This window comes from Prionailurus viverrinus, chromosome B3 (genome assembly GCF_022837055.1).
Source record: "Prionailurus viverrinus isolate Anna chromosome B3, UM_Priviv_1.0, whole genome shotgun sequence".
In the NCBI taxonomy this organism is placed as follows: Eukaryota; Metazoa; Chordata; class Mammalia; order Carnivora; family Felidae; genus Prionailurus; species Prionailurus viverrinus.
The window spans coordinates 23,254,559-23,272,260 of NC_062566.1; the positions used below are offsets into that span (position 1 = coordinate 23,254,559).

At 42.1% G+C, this 17,702-nt stretch overlaps 1 protein-coding gene across 5 annotated transcripts in view; it reads right to left on the reverse strand.

Moving 5' to 3' along the window:
* HERC2 (HECT and RLD domain containing E3 ubiquitin protein ligase 2) overlaps window positions 1-17,702 on the reverse strand; it is a 284,479-nt gene that overhangs the window by 115,275 nt on the left and 151,502 nt on the right. For 4 of the 5 annotated variants that reach the window (XM_047861966.1, XM_047861967.1, XM_047861968.1 and 1 more), the window contains 9 exons: window positions 9,786-9,973; window positions 8,500-8,692; window positions 6,901-7,083; window positions 4,531-4,712; window positions 3,820-3,967; window positions 3,545-3,741; window positions 3,081-3,311; window positions 2,075-2,213; window positions 390-533 (listed from right to left, as the gene is read on the reverse strand). In XM_047861966.1, the coding sequence (XP_047717922.1) occupies window positions 390-533; window positions 2,075-2,213; window positions 3,081-3,311; window positions 3,545-3,741; window positions 3,820-3,967; window positions 4,531-4,712; window positions 6,901-7,083; window positions 8,500-8,692; window positions 9,786-9,973 (1,605 nt within the window). The remainder of the gene's footprint in view (window positions 1-389; window positions 534-2,074; window positions 2,214-3,080; window positions 3,312-3,544; window positions 3,742-3,819; window positions 3,968-4,530; window positions 4,713-6,900; window positions 7,084-8,499; window positions 8,693-9,785; window positions 9,974-17,702) is intronic. The other variant, XM_047861969.1, reaches the window with a different exon arrangement.

A 17,702-nucleotide genomic window follows, 5' to 3' on the forward strand; every position in this document is an offset into this window, starting at 1 on the left:
TACCAGGGTGAAACATAAGACTGACTTAGAGCTGTGGCAGGGACCTGTATGGTAAGGTCTGATATTCAGGATGATAAGTCTACTAGAGAGGTATAAGTGTATTTGAAAAAGGAAGGCCATGGAGGTGAGAGAATTGCTTTTGTGTCAAGTGATAAGGTGTCTTCTGGGGGTAGGCATAAAAGATGGAATGATGGATCTTTTGTCTTATAAGATTATGACACTGTCATTTGCACTTCATCAATTTCTGGCCAGGTTACACATCTTTCTCATGCATTTAAAAACCATCTCTATTTCCCTTTTTATGGACTACTTGCTCATGTCTTTTGCCTGTTTTCTATGGGAGTACCTGCATTCCTTACATATCTATAACAGCTTCCTTAAAAAGATACCTGTATGAGCAGCTGTGACCTCCTGAACAGCCGGCTGAGACAAGATCTGCCTAAGCTGGTCCTGGTGTGAAAGCAGCGCACGGCCCGCCTTCAGGATGTACAGTTTTAACTGCTGGCACCTCAGCAGCTCCAGGTCTACTTGTCCTGTGGGAGAAAAGGACTCAGGAACGGCACACCTTGCTTGGGCTCTTCTCCTCACCAGCTGTGTGGCCTTAGGGAAAGTGCTCTGCCTCCTGCACCACAGTGCCATGCCTGTAAAGTGGCACAAACAATGCCCTGCCCTGTAGGAATTAGCTGGACATGCCAAATACTGTCAATAATGAAGGACTTGCCTTTCTGGATAAGTATCCTCTACCTCCCCTGGGTCTTCCCCTTTTCCTGCTATCCACGCAGCTACCTTGATGGATTAGGGTGAGAATTAAATGGTTTAACAAAGTTAGATCCATGTCAGTTATTATTAGTATAATCAATGTTTCCCATATTGCTAAAATTTCAACCAGATATCTATGTCACAAACAAAATATCTTCACCTTTTCTTGCCAACACTCCTCCAGGATGATTTTGTCTGATAGTCACAACATACAGTTCTCTAACTCAACAAGATCATGGCACTCCCTGGAGTCTTATCTAAACAAATGACTGCAGTGGTGCCTGACAGCCAACTGAGGAGGAAACTAAGCTGCCACAAAATGCAGGCAGACCACAAGTACAGCCGGATTATAGTTGTGGCAACAGTGTTCCAGCAGGGCATGTCAGAGGCCACAGAAGGCAACACAGCCAACAGCAACATAGGATGGAAGGGGATGGAGGATCACAGGTGCCTCTCAGGCATAAAGCCTGACTGCCTGGCAGCCAGGTTTATTCACTGTGAAGAGAAAGAGTGACTAAGGGATAAGGTTAGCGGACTTCTGAACATGCTGTGGTATACATGCACATGGCCCTCCAGCCAGAAATGTGAACTGGATATTCAGAGTTAAAGGTGATCACTATCATAAATGTTGCAGCAGCAATCACAGGAATGGGGAGAAATGGGTGAAAAAGCTCAGTAAGAGTGGACACAATGAGCCAAAAGTTATGGAGAAACTCACAAGGATTTCCAATGTGCAAAGAATAGTCAAGGAGAAGAACTCTTCAAAGAACATGCAAGTGGCAACGTAAGGAAAATTAAGGGAGCAGTATTCCAGACCAAAGGAAGGAAGGCTTAAGCACAGGTGACCTTTGTTTTAGCCCAATGTCTATAGATATGAAGCAAGGCAGGTCTAAACATGCAGGCCTTACTGGGTCTGGCATTGATGAGGCCAGAAGCAAAGCTCCTAAAAGGCAACTGAACTAAAGAGCCATGGCTGGAGGGTTAACAGGCGGGGGGGGGAGAGAAAACACAGATTCTTCTTCAAAAGGTTTGTTCAGAATAAATGCTGGCACTGGAAAGTCAGGGAGCATGGGGCAGGGGTAGGGGGGAACCTAGGGATTCTTCAGACGCCACTCTCCCCATGGTGTCATTCTTGGTACTACACACTCTTATCACCACATTCAAGCTTTCATGTCCACTATAACTCAACAAATAGTCAATCCATTGAAACCCAAAGACTTTGACAGTCACAGGAACTTGCTCTCACAAAATGACATTGTCCAAGCAATACCAGTTAAGATTGTAGTTGTTTCACCAAGAAGTACCATGTACTGACCTGCAAAACCCGGTTTAGGTGACTTCTTTACTTTGTGTTTTTCCAGTTTGCTTCCAGCAAGGTTTACCAATTGAGCCCAGACAGATAGCATAGGCTCTGTGAAGGGGAGGTTGGTGACACTGAATGCCACAGCAGGGAGCTAAAGCAAGAAGATAGAAACCTTCAAAGTCCATCCAATGAAATGAGCAAATGAAACGTTCTAAAAATTATCAAACCATGAATCTTAATTCTAAAATATACATATCGTAAGTCTTTTTATATCTGAAAATAATTTTAAAATATTCCATTAAAGATAAAATAGAGATTTATATGTATAGTAAACATAACCTAAATTAATTTTTTAACAACTTATCAATAATAATTATGTCAGGCTGGTGATGATTATCTCTTTAGGCATTTTCTATGCATTACAAATTTTCTACAACATGCATGTATTCATTTATAAATAAAAAACAGTATTTTATAGAAATATAGTCAGGTTATACTTAGATTACATCAAAATAATATAAAAGACTCTCTTTCCCTATACATCCTTAATTCACAGATTTAAGATGACAGCAGCTGCTACATAAGTCATGTCACTCAACACAATAAATAAGCATTTACGAAGAAAGGTCTTTTTTTAAGGAATCACTTTTAGGTTTCTTTAAAAGTTGAGTTGTTCAATAAAAGTCAGATTTCATAAATTTACATTTTAAGATAATTAAAACTAACAAACATAATTACCAGTACCTTCTATGTTGCTAACACCCTTTTATGTCTTTGTGGGCTAAAATAAGACATGAACTAGTAATTTGTTTAACACCATGAGACCAGGCCCTATTTATCACAGACACAAAGCAAACAAGGGAAGATAGACATATGGCTTTCCTCAGGTTGCATAGTTTCCTAGACAGCATGCATGAACTACAAGAATCAAGTTCATTCTAGCACTAATGTTAGCACTCAGTTCCAGCATAAAACTCCTCTGCCTTATTACCAAGTAACTGAATACAAGTTCACCTACTGGTTTGAGCTGATTCAATGGGCAAACGCGACACATCCGCATGTCTGAGAACTGTACAGTGATCCTGCCCTTTGGGGTGATGCGAGTCACCGTGCCTTCTCCAAACTCATCATGCATGACTTGTCCCCCCAGGCGCAGGCGACCATCGATGCCTCCGATCACAGCTAGGACTGCCATGAGGCCCCCCACCTCTGGGTTTTCGGAGTCAGGAAAGTAATCCTCTAACAGGGCCTAATGCAGACAGACAGCTAGTTTGAAGAAGACAGCCAAGGGTGCTGCCTGTTTCTTACACATTTATAACTAAGCCAAGTTCATTTTTATACTAGTTTCTTCAATAGTTATTTCCACTACAATATGGTTTAAAATATCTTTAAACAAAATACATGTCATTTCAAAAGATAATTTAAAAGTGAAATCAACATTCTACAAAGAAAAACTAACAGATATGAAAACGCGGCACCCACCCCCTCTGGTGGCTTTCCTGTGCAGCTGCGGGTGACAGAGTGGAGCTGAGAGTTGATGTACTTGTTTATGAGGCCGTTCCACTGACCCAAGGAGTGGAGTGTGCGGAGCAGTGCCACCACCTCTTCTGCCAATGTGCTGCTATGAGTGGCAGTCAGAGAGGCCTGTGGGCGTGCCCTCCGCCGCCTCAGAGTAGATTCTGAAAGAGACATGTGAGAGAGGAGCTACATGGTGCCCTGCTCACTGAACCAGAACACAAGTAAGGAGAGAGGCCCACCTCTGAGGAACGGGATATCTGAAGAACAGGTGGTGAGCAAGCTGCCCAAGAAACCAAACAGCTTTTCCACAAGGCATTTCATGTCCCTTGCCCTTTCGATCTTGTCCCATGATGGAAGCACTGCTTGCAGTAAATGCACAGCTAAGATCTGACAAAAGGCAATTTAAAACGGCAAACATTAAAGAAAACCATAATCTGTGGTTTTATGTTAAGAGGTAACAGATTTTTCTTTTTTTTTTGTCCCTCTAATGCAATTAATCATGTGAAAATTCAGATATCCATTATTTTACAACCAGATAATTACACCCAAGTTGATTAATAATATAGATTCTCAGGAGTTGGAAAAAGCTACACTACAGATGCAGATATTCACTTAATTAAAAAATAATTCTTTTCAGCTTAATTCTTCTGAAGACAATTATACTACAACTCCTATGAAGCAGATAAGAGAAGCTGGTAGGATTTATCACTTCAAAGAAAAGCAAGTCAACTACAGTTTAGCAACTTAAAATCAATTTAAAATAATCAAGGACTTCAGCCCCTTGCACTAGAAAATCTACTTTGGGTTAGTTCCAGTTCTTTTCTGCACTCATTGAGTACAGGCACCTAATTATGATGACTGGGAGAATTGGTATCTTGATGCCACCTCTTAAGGGGATTGCACAGTTTCAAAATTCACACTGAACACCATCAGCCCAGCAGCACAATTACCTGTCGCTGCAGTGAGGCAGCAGTGAAAGGTGCATGTCCCTCCACAACCTTCATGAGCAGGGCAATCCACTGTGGGGAGCTGAGGGCAGCACACATGTGTGGCGTGAGTGCAATGCTCCGCACAAAGCCCAACGTGCACCAGCTCCGGTGCTGCTCCCGGCAGACCAGCCTGTTTGGGGAAGCTGCCACAGTGAAACAAACCAGCTTGGCACCAAATTTCTAGAAATAAATACTCAGCACAATCTACACTTTTAATGTACTTACCGTGTTATGTTTGATAATAGCCTACTTTACAAATATACTACAATTTCACTAATTCAAAATGAGAGGAGTGAGAGAAAACCCTACTAAAGGAACATTTTACAACACTTTTAAAACCTTCAAAGTACATGAGTAGCTCAAACCAATTAAGGAGTTTCATGTACTTATTATTTATAGGCAGTAAGAAAATGATTCACAATTCAAACAGCAGTTATTAGAGTGCATCTTGTATATTTTAAAACCTCATGTGTTATATATCATCAGGGCACTTGGGTGGCTCAGTGGATGAAGTGTTTGACTCCTGATTTCAGCTCAGGTCATGATTTCACAATTCATGAGTTTGAGCCCACAAAGGGCTCTTTGCTGACAGCACGGAGCCTGCTTGGGATTCTCTCTCTGCCCCTCCCTGCTTCACGCGCACACATGTGCGCACACATGTGCTCTCTCTCTCTCAAAAATAAATACACTTTAAAAATAATAATAATAAATATCTCCCATGATCTTGTTTATACTTAATCTGCACCATAAATTTCCAATCCAAGTTTAATAAGTCTGCAGTAATAGAACAAGACTAGGAGGCTTTCATGAGGTTTATCCAATTTGACGGACGCAACTGACCCTTTCTGCTCCTCCTGGCTTCCAGGTCTCCACTCATGGGTACCCAGGGGCTTCCACTCTTTCCTGCCAGAGGCCCGCCTGCCAGGGCCCAGCCCTCCTGCTCTCTAGGCTTCTAGAGGCACCGCCATCAGACACAAGTTCATGCCTGCACTCAGTTACACTCACACACACTCTCACACACACACACACACACACACACACACACACACACACACACATCAACTTTCACAGTCACACCCTACCACAATCCCACATACTCATTTTCATAGTCACTGATATACTGACACACAATCACTCATAATTACCACACACACTCACAAACACACCCAGCTACTCACATACATTCCCTTCCCCACTTCACACTCACACCTGTAGCCACTCACATACTCAGTCTCACTCAGAGACAAACTCTCCCATACTCACAAGCACTCTCACACATACACACACACTCACTCCTCCCATTCCATCAACTCCTTCTGTCCACACTTAGACATATTCACATTTTCATGCAAACATTTCAGTGGGTTGAACTGTATCCCCCAAAATTCATGTTCATCCTAAACCTCAGAATGTGGCCTTATTTGAAAATAAACTCTTTGCAGATGTACTTCCTTAAAGTAAGGATTGATATAATACTGTATTGGATCAGAGTGGACCTTAAATCCAATGAAAGTCCTTATAAAGAAGCAGAAAAGGACATAAAGAGACACAGGGCAGTCCTTTGTGTGAAAATGAGGCAGAACCTGGAGTGCTGTGGCCTCAAGCTAAGATACCCTGGAGGTACCAGAGCTGGAAGAGACAGAAAGGATCCTCTTCTAAAGTCTTTGCAGGGAACACAGCCCTGCTGACACCTTGATGTTAGACTTCTGGTCTCCAAAAATCCTTGATGTTGGAAAATGTGGTCTTCATAACTCCATTATGGGGTGAACTGTGTCCTACCTGCCTCCCAAAATCAGTATGTTGAAGTCCTAACCCCTAGTACCTTAGAATGTGACCTTATTTGGAAATGGGTCCAGGGGAGATATAATTTGTTTGGAAGAACTTAAACTAGGTTAAGGTGGGTCCCTAATCCAATTATGACTGGTAACCTTATAAAAAGGTGAGATTTGGAGACAAACACACACAGGTAAATATGAGGTCAGTAATCTACAAACTAAAGAATGTCAAAGATTGCCAGCAAACTATAGGAGGTAGGGGAGAGGCCTAGAACAGATCCTTCCCTCACAGCCCTCAGAAAGAACCAGCTCTGCTGACACCTTGAACTTCTACCCTCTAGAACACGGAGAAAAAAATTTCTATTATTTAGGCCACCCAAGTGTATGGTACTTTGATGTGGCAGCCCAAACAAACTAACCAAGTTTGCAGTAAATTGTTACAGCGGCCCTAGGACACTAATACACACGCACACTCACCCACATGCTCACACTCACTGACACACACACCAAATTCATAGCCCCAATACTCTGTAGGCCAAAACTATTCATTGCATACATGTCTTGTCCGTCGTTCCACTTTCCACTAACATGCGCAGCAGTCCACACAGGGTCTTGGTGGCTTCACTCTGCATGATTTCAGCATGGACTCCAGCAGACAGACAAAGAGTTTGTAGTAAATTAACAGTACTGGTAAGCATCATTGCAGTGGGATGAATGTTCCTTTCAATTTGTTCAGCTTCTGGAAAAAAAGTATCAAAATAAGAAGCTATATTCTCAAATAGAACTGGAAAATATCCCTGCATGTAACTTAAGGGATTTCATAACACAGTTTTTTAGGGAATTTAATATCACAATTTTTACTGTGGAAAGGGAAGTAGCTCTTTACAAGAAAAGAATTCAAAATACACTAAACACCGTAATCATCTCTGTCCCCACCTTCCTCAAAGAAAATAAGCCTTCCAAATTACAGTTTAATTTTTTAAAGCTATCTCCACATATGGCTCAGAAGCACTAAAACAATTACCAGGATTTATTCTTTTAGAAAGACAACTTATCAAATGTCAAAAACTGCTTGCTGATGAGCTAGCTATGCCCTGGATGAAGATAGAAGTGCCTGCTCCATGGAGGGGAAGCAGAGGCTCATGTGTCAAAGTCACTGACTTTCTGACAAGGGGGCACATGACAGCCAAGCTATAGTTCTGTCACTTAGCCAGCTCTGCTCAGGTTCTGACTTGTCTGAGTGAAGACCCCAGACAGAGAATTGCGAGGAGGGACAAGTGGCCTAGACATCGTGTGCTCAGACACAGTGAGAACAAAACCAGCCCTGACCAACTAAGCACGACTCCAAATTTCACATATGTTACTCCCAACAGCTCCACAAGGCATCATCTGTTTACATCTGAGGGGGCGTGGGCCCCCACAAGTGACATGGATGGAGCAGAGCCTTTTCCACTCTCCATACCACCCATCTTCTACTGAGCTCAGCCTCTTAGGTTTCCTCTCCTGACCATACAAGTGACTTCCAAAGCCTGACCATGCAGTGCATACAGCTAGCACCTGAGCCCCAGGAATCAGCCCAGGCCTCCTGGACAGTCTCACCAAGACCAGCCATGGGAAGTTTCATTCATACATCCCAAAGTCTTTTGGACACATTGGAGAATGTCATGAAGTCCTCCTCCCACAACCTTGGATTTACTTAGATAGGATTTAACTTTCTGGGTTCACTCCAAATTTTCATTTCTGGTTTCCTTAAGGTAATACTGTACTGACTAATTCCACATTATTCCTAGTCCACCAGGCACTGACTCACTACCTCACACAGGAGACTCAGAGCCAAATGAGAAGGTCCACTAGAGGTAAAGACATAGCAAGCAAGCCCTACAGTGCCAAACTTTACTGGACTGTCCCCAAAGGGAGCAAGGGAGTCAAATCCAGCTAGGCTGCCAGTTACCAGAGCCATGCTTTTAACTCCTACATCAGAATTACCTGGGGCTTATTTAAACTGAACCTTTAGGGGCAAGTCCAAAACTACAGAGCACTGTCTGCAGATGACTTCTGACACACTGTTCTCACTTCCAGATGAAAAGGACAGCCAGCTAGCATTAGCACACAGCTTGCCAAGCTGCCCCAGACTAAACAGCCCCAAGGCACCCACCAGAGTCATCCTCTGTGTCCGAGTCCTCTGCTGAGGGCTGTGTTGAGGCTGGCAGCTCCGCCAACTTGAGGTCATACTTCCCTTCTTTCCCCATCCTGTAGGAGTTGGTGCTGCCTGTGTCCCACTGGACCCTGATCCATCCGTCCTCTCCAAGTTCACCAATCACACGCCCAAGACCAGGAGGAGGTCCGTCCTGAGGAAGCCAAAACAAAGATCAGTTAAGAGGGCCCACGCCTGTTCTGTCACACAAAGCCTATAAGGACTGCTGTGTCACTGTGCCCACAGACTGCTCCAAACCCACCTGCACCATGCACAGCTCACATCATCACCTTAAATCAAACATCAGGAAATAACTGGCTTATGCTCCTTTACCAAAGAGGTAAGTGGGAAAAGGATTGCATCAATCAGCATCCTCCCTAAACCAATTAGAGATGAGGCTTTCTAGCCTAGTCCTGATGCCCTATTCCTTGGCTCGATCCCTCCACTGGGCTTCAAAATACCAGAAACCTGAAACAAGCACCAGCATCTCCTGTTTTCCTCTTGTTCTTCAGTTTTCTCTCTGGAACCTAGAGTGGAGACTCCGTCTCTCATGTCTATGAGTGAAAGCTGTTTTTAGGATGCTGCTACCTGTTCTAGGACACTTCTGAAATGATTCTGGTAAGACCCATGCTTAACAGTGAGGTTGAGAAAACCTAGAGGTGCCAAGAATGCTACCACACTGTAGGAAGGTGAGCACTATCCTTAGCTAGTGACTACGGTAATAACACAGACACCAGTCCCCACAATCTCTCCTTGTGAGACCTCACAGAAGCTTGGGAGTGATATGCCACAAGGAGAAACAGAGAGGTGGCCACCACCCAGCTGGCACACCTGAAACTGCTAGGTTGGGGCACTTAATTGGGCACATGGCCACCACCTCTCAGCACCTGGGTTTTTCTGCCTCACAGCTTTTAGAACACTATTAATAAGATGAAGTCTACTCTTTCCTGCTTACTCCTGCTCCTACTCTAGGCTCCCCCTCAAATTGAGCCCATGCCAGTAAGTTTTCTAAAAACAGCCATGACTCCTTAAATACATGATCCTGCTTGAGGTGCCCCTACAGCCACTGATACTCTCTACTTGTTTTGACTCTATTCACCTGCCCAGGAATCCACAACTACGTCATCTGTCAATTGCATAGGCCCTGAGTTAACATAGTTATATATTCCAATTCCACCCACTAAGAGCAAGCAAGTAAGGATGGTGACTAATGTGTGGTTAATGTGTTTAAAATCAAATCTGAGTACCTGATCACCCCATTTCCAATCAACGCCTCTCATGACCCTGGTTCCAATCTTCATCATGGCAGCCAGTTCTGGCCCTGAAACTGGCAGCTGTACAGGAGCCGTTTCCTTTCTTGTCTCTTCCAAAACTGTAGCAGAAGCTCCTCGGGCAGAAGCATTCATATCCTCTTCAACATTATCACAACTAGGACCTATCAGAGCATCAAAAACAGCATGTGAGCCAACAAGTAGTTACAATATCCTAATCTTAATACACTTTTTAAATTTTTTTTAATGTTTATTTATTTTTGAGAGAGAGAAACAGAGTATGGGGGAGGGGCAGAGAGAGAGGGAGACACAGAAACTGAAGAGGCTCCAGGCTCTGAGCTGTCAACATAGAGCCCGATGCAGGGCTCAAACCCATGAACCATGAGATCATGACGTGAGCTGAAGTCAGGTGCTTAACCCACTGAACCACCCAGGCACCCCTTAATACACTTTTTTCAAAAATTAGTAAGGACTGATGAAAATAATTTTAAAGAATCTATAGTGTATAGTGTATTATCAATATAATAAGTACCATGAAAGATTTATTGATGAGAATTTAAAAAGATAAAAGGAGAACCAAATATATAAATATATATCAGAAGAGGGGCACCTGGGTGGTTCAGCTGGTTAAGAAGTCAACTCCTGTTTTCGGCTGAGGTCATGGTCTCATAGTTCGTGAGTTCAAGCCCCACATCCGGGCTCTGCACTGACAGTGTGGAGCCTGCTTGGATTCTCTCTTTCTCCCTCTCTGCCCTTCCCTGCCCCTCCCTCTCTCTCTCTCTCTCAAAATAAATAAACTTAAAAAAAATGTTTAATTAAAGAAAAGTATCAGAAGATATAAAAGATACAGAATGATCAACAGAGACATTTACTCTACTTCTAGGAATTATGCCCCCTCTTCCAAAAAAAGCAAATGATTAAGTTAGAAAAATACTCATCACATGTTTTATTAGAATAGTAAAGCAAAGGATAACCACCTAAATGTCTAACAATGAGAAATTAACAAACTTTAATTATGATACTATGCAGAAAAGAGCTAAGAACAGCAGGCCTGATACCACTGTCCTTAGAAAGGGCTGGCTTGCAAGGTAGCCCTCAGCTGGCCTCTGGGAACCTGGATCTCAGGAGGGCTCCCACCCCTCCCTGATAAGAGGCCTCACAGTGCCTAAACTATTTGTACAATGTGGTCTCTGCTTAAACCTGCTTCCTTCTAGGGGTCTAGAAATTGGGTATATGCCAGGAGGTGCCTACATGACCTGCCCCTGTGCAAATCCTAGGTGCTGAGTCTCTCATGAGCTTCCCAGGTAGACAACATTTCACATGTACAATCAACAACTCTTTGCTGAGAATGAACTTCATCCTGTGTGACTCCACTAGGACAGGACTCGTGTCAGTTTCTCCTGGACTTTTCCCATGTGCCTCTTCCCTTCACTGATTTTCCTTCCTAGTCTTTCACTGTAGTAAATCTTAGCCCTCAGTGTGACTATACCCGGAGTCTGATAAGGTCTTCTCACAAAGCACTGAATCTGGGCGTGGTCTTAGGGACTCTGACACAGGGATGGCAGCAGTAGGAATCTCTAGAACAACCTTGACTAGCTGAAATACTGCGTAAGTATTGTTTGGTAAAAGGAAGAATGAAGGGGTGGAGTATGATGAATATTTGGTCCTTGATGGCAATGAAATCATCCATAATATAAAACAGAAGCGGGGCGCCTGGGTGGCTCAGTAGGTTAAGCAGCCGACTTTGGCTCAGGTCATGATCTCGCGGTCCGTGAGGTCGAGCCCCGCGTCGGGCTCTGTGCTGACAGCTCAGAGCCCAGAGCCTGTTTCGGATTCTGTGTCTCCCTCTCTCTGACCCTCCCCCGTTCATGCTCTGTCTCTCTCTGTCTCAAAAATAAATAAACATTTAAAAAAATTTAAAAAAAAAACAGAAGCTGAACCATCAGCTACAAGAAGTAAAATTTACAAATGGATTTTAAAATAGTGAATTTAACCCCAGGAATCAGTGTGCTGGATCCCCTGGCTGCTTTTGGTCTTGTTGGCTAACTTGAGGTGGGGGGAAAGTACAGTCCTGTTAACTCCTTCAGTCTTTGTTCTCTCCTCCAAGTGGGAGGAAAAGGTGCCCAAACATTCCCAAAGGTGGGCTTGGGTGGGTCAAAAATGTACATAGTCTGTGATCCTCTCTCCTCCAAAAGGGATTTAAAAAAAAAACGGTTATTCAATTCTTAGAGCTGGAGTAAAGCTTTAGATAAAGTAAAGCTTTTCCCCAGTTTTACTAGGAAAAAAAATATTCTTTTCTTCAGCCCAGCTCAATGGTGCCTCAGTGAGACCTCAAAAAGGGCATCTGTTACATTCCAGCTAGGAGCTCCCCTGGCAGATATAATGCTAACCCTATAAATGCCAAATTTACTGCAAAGGATTTGAATACATTTGCAATAAGAAAAAAAGGGGAACCTTTTTTAAGTGCTTTTGTATTTTGTGGCTGTCATATCTGATGCATAAAGTTAATATAAAGTATTACATGCTTATAATTTTTTTCTTAATGTTTTTATTTATTTTTGAGGGAGAGGGAGAGATAGAGCATGAGCAGGAGAAGGGCAGAGAGAGAGGAAGACAAAGAATCCGAAGCAGGTTCCAGGCTCTGAGCTGTCAGCACACAGCCTGTTGCAGGGCTTGAACCCATGAACCATGAGATCATGACCTGAGCTGAAGTCGGACACTCAACTGACTGAGCCACCCAAGTACCCTGCTTATAATATCTTATATTAAAGAAAAATAATCCTGATCAAGGAAAGCGGTAAATATAGATATGTATTCATGGGACACAATTCCCTTGCTTTCTGTAGCCAGGAGGAAGGTTGAAATTTAAACTCCTAACAAAGGCCCCCATAATTAATAATTTGTGCTATGACTTTTACCTATTTGGATCCGCTGGAAAAAAGGGAGATGATATAAAAAGAGAGGCAATTTCTAGATGGAAATACAAGTTTGAGACTTTTTAAAAGCATTTTTTAATTACTCATGAGGTCTTACGAAATCAGATGCATGACTCATAGAGGCTGACTGTTTTCTAGACTGATGCATATTTTTGAATGGGTCATGCGGACACAAAGATTGAGAAGACCAAAGAGCTTAAGAAAGCCTTGCTTTTTCACTTGGACTTAGAAGACTGACGCTGCAGTATTTCAAAGTTCACACAAAAAACATTAGAAACCAATCAGATCTAATAGACACACATATATACAGAACTGAAAAAAAGCAGGATACACAATCTTCTCAAGGGTACATGGAACATTCTCCGGGATAGCCCGTATACTAGACCACAAGTCTCAATAAACTGAAATATACTATAATCATACCAATTACCTTCTCCAAAAACTACAGAATGAAACTGGAAATAACAAAAGAATACTACAAATTTTACAAGTATATGGAAATTAAATTACAAACACTTAACCACCCAAAGTAAAAAAAAAATCATGAGAGAAATTTTGTTAGTACCCAAAATCTATAAAGAATTTATCAAACTCAACACACAAAACACAAATAATCCAGTTAAGAAATGGACAGAAGACGTGAATAGACACTTTTCCAAAAACATCCAGATGGCTAACAGACACATGAAAAAAATGCTCACCATTACTCATCATCAGGGAAATACAAATCAAAAAATGAGATACCACTTCACACCTATCAGAATGGCTAAACAAGAGGCGTGGGTAAGGATGCGGAGAAAAGGGAACCCTCCTACACTACTGGTGGGAATGTAAACTTGTGCAGCCACTCTGGAGAACAGTATGGAGGTTCCTCAAAAAGCTAAAAATAGAAGTACCCTACTAATCCAGCAATTGCACCGTTATTTACCCAAAGAATACAAAAATACAGATTTGAAGGGGTACATGCACCCCAATGTTTACAGCATTATCAACAATAGCCAAACTATGGAGAGAGCCCAAATGTCCATCAACTGATGAATGGATAAAGAAGCTGTGGTATACACACACACAAAAACACACTCTCTCTCTCTCTCACTCTCTCTCTCTCTCTCTCTCTCTCTCTCACACACACACACACAGACACACACACACTGAAATATTACTCAGCCATCAAAAAGAATGAAATCTTGCCATTTGCAGCAATGTGATACAGCTAAAATATATTACGCTAAGCAAAATAAGTCTACGAGAGAGAAACAAATACCATATGATTTCACTCATATGTGGAATTTAAGACACAAAACAGATGAACATATGGGAAGGGAGGGAAAGAAGAAAGAGAGAAACAAACCACAAGAGACTCTTAATGATAGGGAACAAACTAAGAGTTAATGGAGGGAGGTGGGTCAGAGATGGGTTAGACAGGTGATGGGTATTAAGGAAGGCACTTGTGATGAGCACTAGGTGTTGTACATAAGTAATGATCACTGAATTCTACTCTTGAAACCAATATTGCACTGTATGTTAATTAACTAAAATTTAAATTAAAAAAAAAATACTTTGAGACGAATGAAAACAAAAACACAACATACCAAAACTTATAGGATGCAAAAAAAAGCAGTGCTATTGGGGAAATTGTTATCTACAAAGGCATACATTGAAAAAAGAAGAGGGTGCCTGGGTGGCTCAGTGGGTTAAAAGTCCAACTCTTGATTTCAGCTCCAGTCATAATTTCATGGTTCGTGAGTTTGACCCCCACGCTGGGCTCTGCGCTGACAGTGCACAGCCTGCTTAGAATTCTCTCTCTCTCTCTCTCTCTCTCTCTCTCTCTCTGCCTCTCCCCTACTTGCATACACACACTCTCTCTCTCAAAATAAATAAACTTAACAAAAATGAAGAAGAATCTCAAATCAGTAACTTAACTCTACACCTGGAGGAACTAGAAAAATAAGAACACAATAATATACCCATAGTAGAAAGAAAGAAAGAATAAAAACTAGAGCAGAGATAATTAAAAAACAATAGAATCAATAAAAGTCAGTTTTTTGGAAAATATCAAAAAAATGACAAACGTTTAGGTAGATTAAGAAAAAAGAGACAAGATGCAAATAACTAAAACCAGAAATGAAAGTGAGGACATTACTACTGATTCTACAGAAATAAAAAGAACAGTAAGAGACTATATGAACAACTATACTACAACAAATTAGCTAACCTAGATGAAATGGATAAATTCCTAGAAACACCTAAATGATCTGAACTGAGTTAAGAAGAAATAGAAAATGTGAGTAGACCTAGAATAAGTAAAGAGACTGAATCAGTAGGGGCGCCTGGGTGGCGCAGTCGGTTAAGCATCCGACTTCAGCCAGGTCACGATCTCGCGGTCCGTGACTTTGAGCCCCGCGTCAGGCTCTGGGCTGATGGCTCAGAGCCTGGAGCCTGTTTCCGATTCTGTGTCTCCCTCTCTCTCTGCCCCTCCCCCGTTCATGCTCTGTCTCTCTCTGTTCCAAAAATAAATAAACGTTGAAAGAGACTGAATCAGTAATCAAAACCTCTCAACAAAGAAAAACCCAGAGCCAGATGGCATAACTGGTGAATTCTACCAAACTTTTAAAGAAGACTTAATACCAATTCTCTAACTCTCCAAAAATAGAATACAATGCAACAAATCCTAACTCACTCTGAGCCCAGCATTACCCTATAACAATACAACTATAAAATACAGTTCAAAGAAATGAAAGAAGACCTAAATAAATATAAAGCCATCCCATGATCATGGAAAGAAAGACTTAATATTTGTTAAGATACCAATACTCCCTAACACAATCTACAGATTCAATACAACCTCTAAAAAATCTCAATAGCTATTTTTTTCCAGACATGGAAAAGCCAGCCCTGAAATTCCTATGGACCTGAATTCCTGAAATGCTAAGGACCCAAAATAGCCAAAATAATCTTGAGAAAGAAAAATAAACTTGGAAAACTACTTTTTTTTATTTCAAAACTTACCACAAAGCTAGTGTTCACAACAATGTGGTACTGACATAATGACAGACATACAGACCAACAAAACAGAGAGTCTAGAAATAAACTGTAATAACTATAGTCAAATGATTTCACAAGGGGGCCAAGACCTTGGGAAAAGAAGTCTTTTCAACAAACAGTACTAGGACAACTGGATAACAAAAAGAAGTAAAAGGAGTTCTTACCTCACACCGTAGTAAGAATTGCCTACAAATGGACTAAAGACTTAACTATAAAAACTAAAACTATAAACTTAAAAAAAGAAAACACAGTGAGCCATCCCCATTAACTGGGATTTGGCAATGGTTTATTGAACATGACATCAAAAGCACAAGAAACAAAAGAAAAACAGACAAATTAGACTTCACCAAAATTTAAAATTTCTGTGCATCAGCGTAAAACACAACCCACAGAGTGGGAGGAAATATCTTCATATCATATAACTGATAATGGTCTAGCATCCAAACTATGTAAAGGACTCCTACAACTCAACAATACAAAGACAAATGCCTCAATTTAAAACTGGGCAAAAGTTTTCAATAGCAAGTTCTCCAAGAAAGAGAAGAGAGGCCAAGATGGCAGAGCAGCTGAAAGTTTTCTGCTTCTCTCCTTCCGGAAATGTAGCTAGATAAGCACCAAACCATTTTGTACACCCAGAAAACTGATATGAGGATCAACACAACAATCTGCATAACGTAAGCCACAGAACTTAGCAGGGATGCAGCATGGAGAGGAGAACTGGGAAAGAGAAAAGCCACAGAGGGTAGGGAGCTATTTTTGCTTGCAGAGAGAGGACAGAGACAGAGGGAAGAGTAGGGGAAAAGCACTCCAACTGAAAGTAACTGAGAGAAAGAGAGTGGGAACACCCATAAGGGACTGAACAAGAAAGGGAGGAAGGAGAAAGGGGAAGGTTGTAAATACCATCAGGACTCTATAAAGGGAGATACAGAGTTGAAACTCTCGATATGTGGCAGAGCTCTGGTGAGATGGGCGAATCCCCAGGAGCAAACAGCAAGGTCTGAGGGGGTCCTCTGGCCACATAAGGAGAGGAAGCTCACCTGATGAGAGGACATTTGGTAGAGGCTATGCAGCCTCCCCACAGGCAAAGGTCCCAGTGGAACCCATAGAACAGCCATATTTGCTGGTGTTGGAACATGATGTTAGGGGCTGTGAAGCCTGGCACCAGATATGTATTGTGATTTACCATAATCCCTGAAACACTGCTGCTACACAATCACACCAACTTTTTCTGGGGCTGGTTGGCACCCACAGATATCTAGGCCACAGTATCTAGGCATCTGCAACAGTACCATCAGGCGAACATTCCTGAGGGCAGGCTGGCAACTGGCCATTGCTCAGTGAGACCCTCCCCAAGAGGATCTGAGCAGGTCAAAGGCACAGGGCCCTCAGAAGGGATTTGGAAACACAGCCTCATCTGAAATGAAATTCAAGAGGGAGGTGCAACCTTGCACACTGACAGTGTGGTCCCACACAGTATAAAAGCAGGGAGTGGATGGAGCCTGAGACAAAAAAAGGGTACTTGATTGCTGGTACATGAGAGCACGGAGTTCTGATACTAGAGACTGGGTACCTGGGTGACACCATTTTCACCTATCATACGCATGTGCATACACATGTTCATGCACAACGATCCACCCCAGTAAGCTAAGAAGCACCATCCAGTGGAGAATGGAGCCATTACACAAAACCATGTCCAACAGTGCCAGCCAAGCTCTAGATGACCACCACAAGGCTCTCTGCCTGCTTAGTTGAAGGACTATAAAGTGCTTCATAGTTTGACTGCTAGAGGAAACAGGATGTAATTTCATTCATATTTGATTCTGTTACCTGGTCCATCTATTCATTTTTTTTTTCTTTTCTTATTTGTGAAAACAGAAATTATGTTTTTTGAAACCAAGAGTTGGTTTTTTGA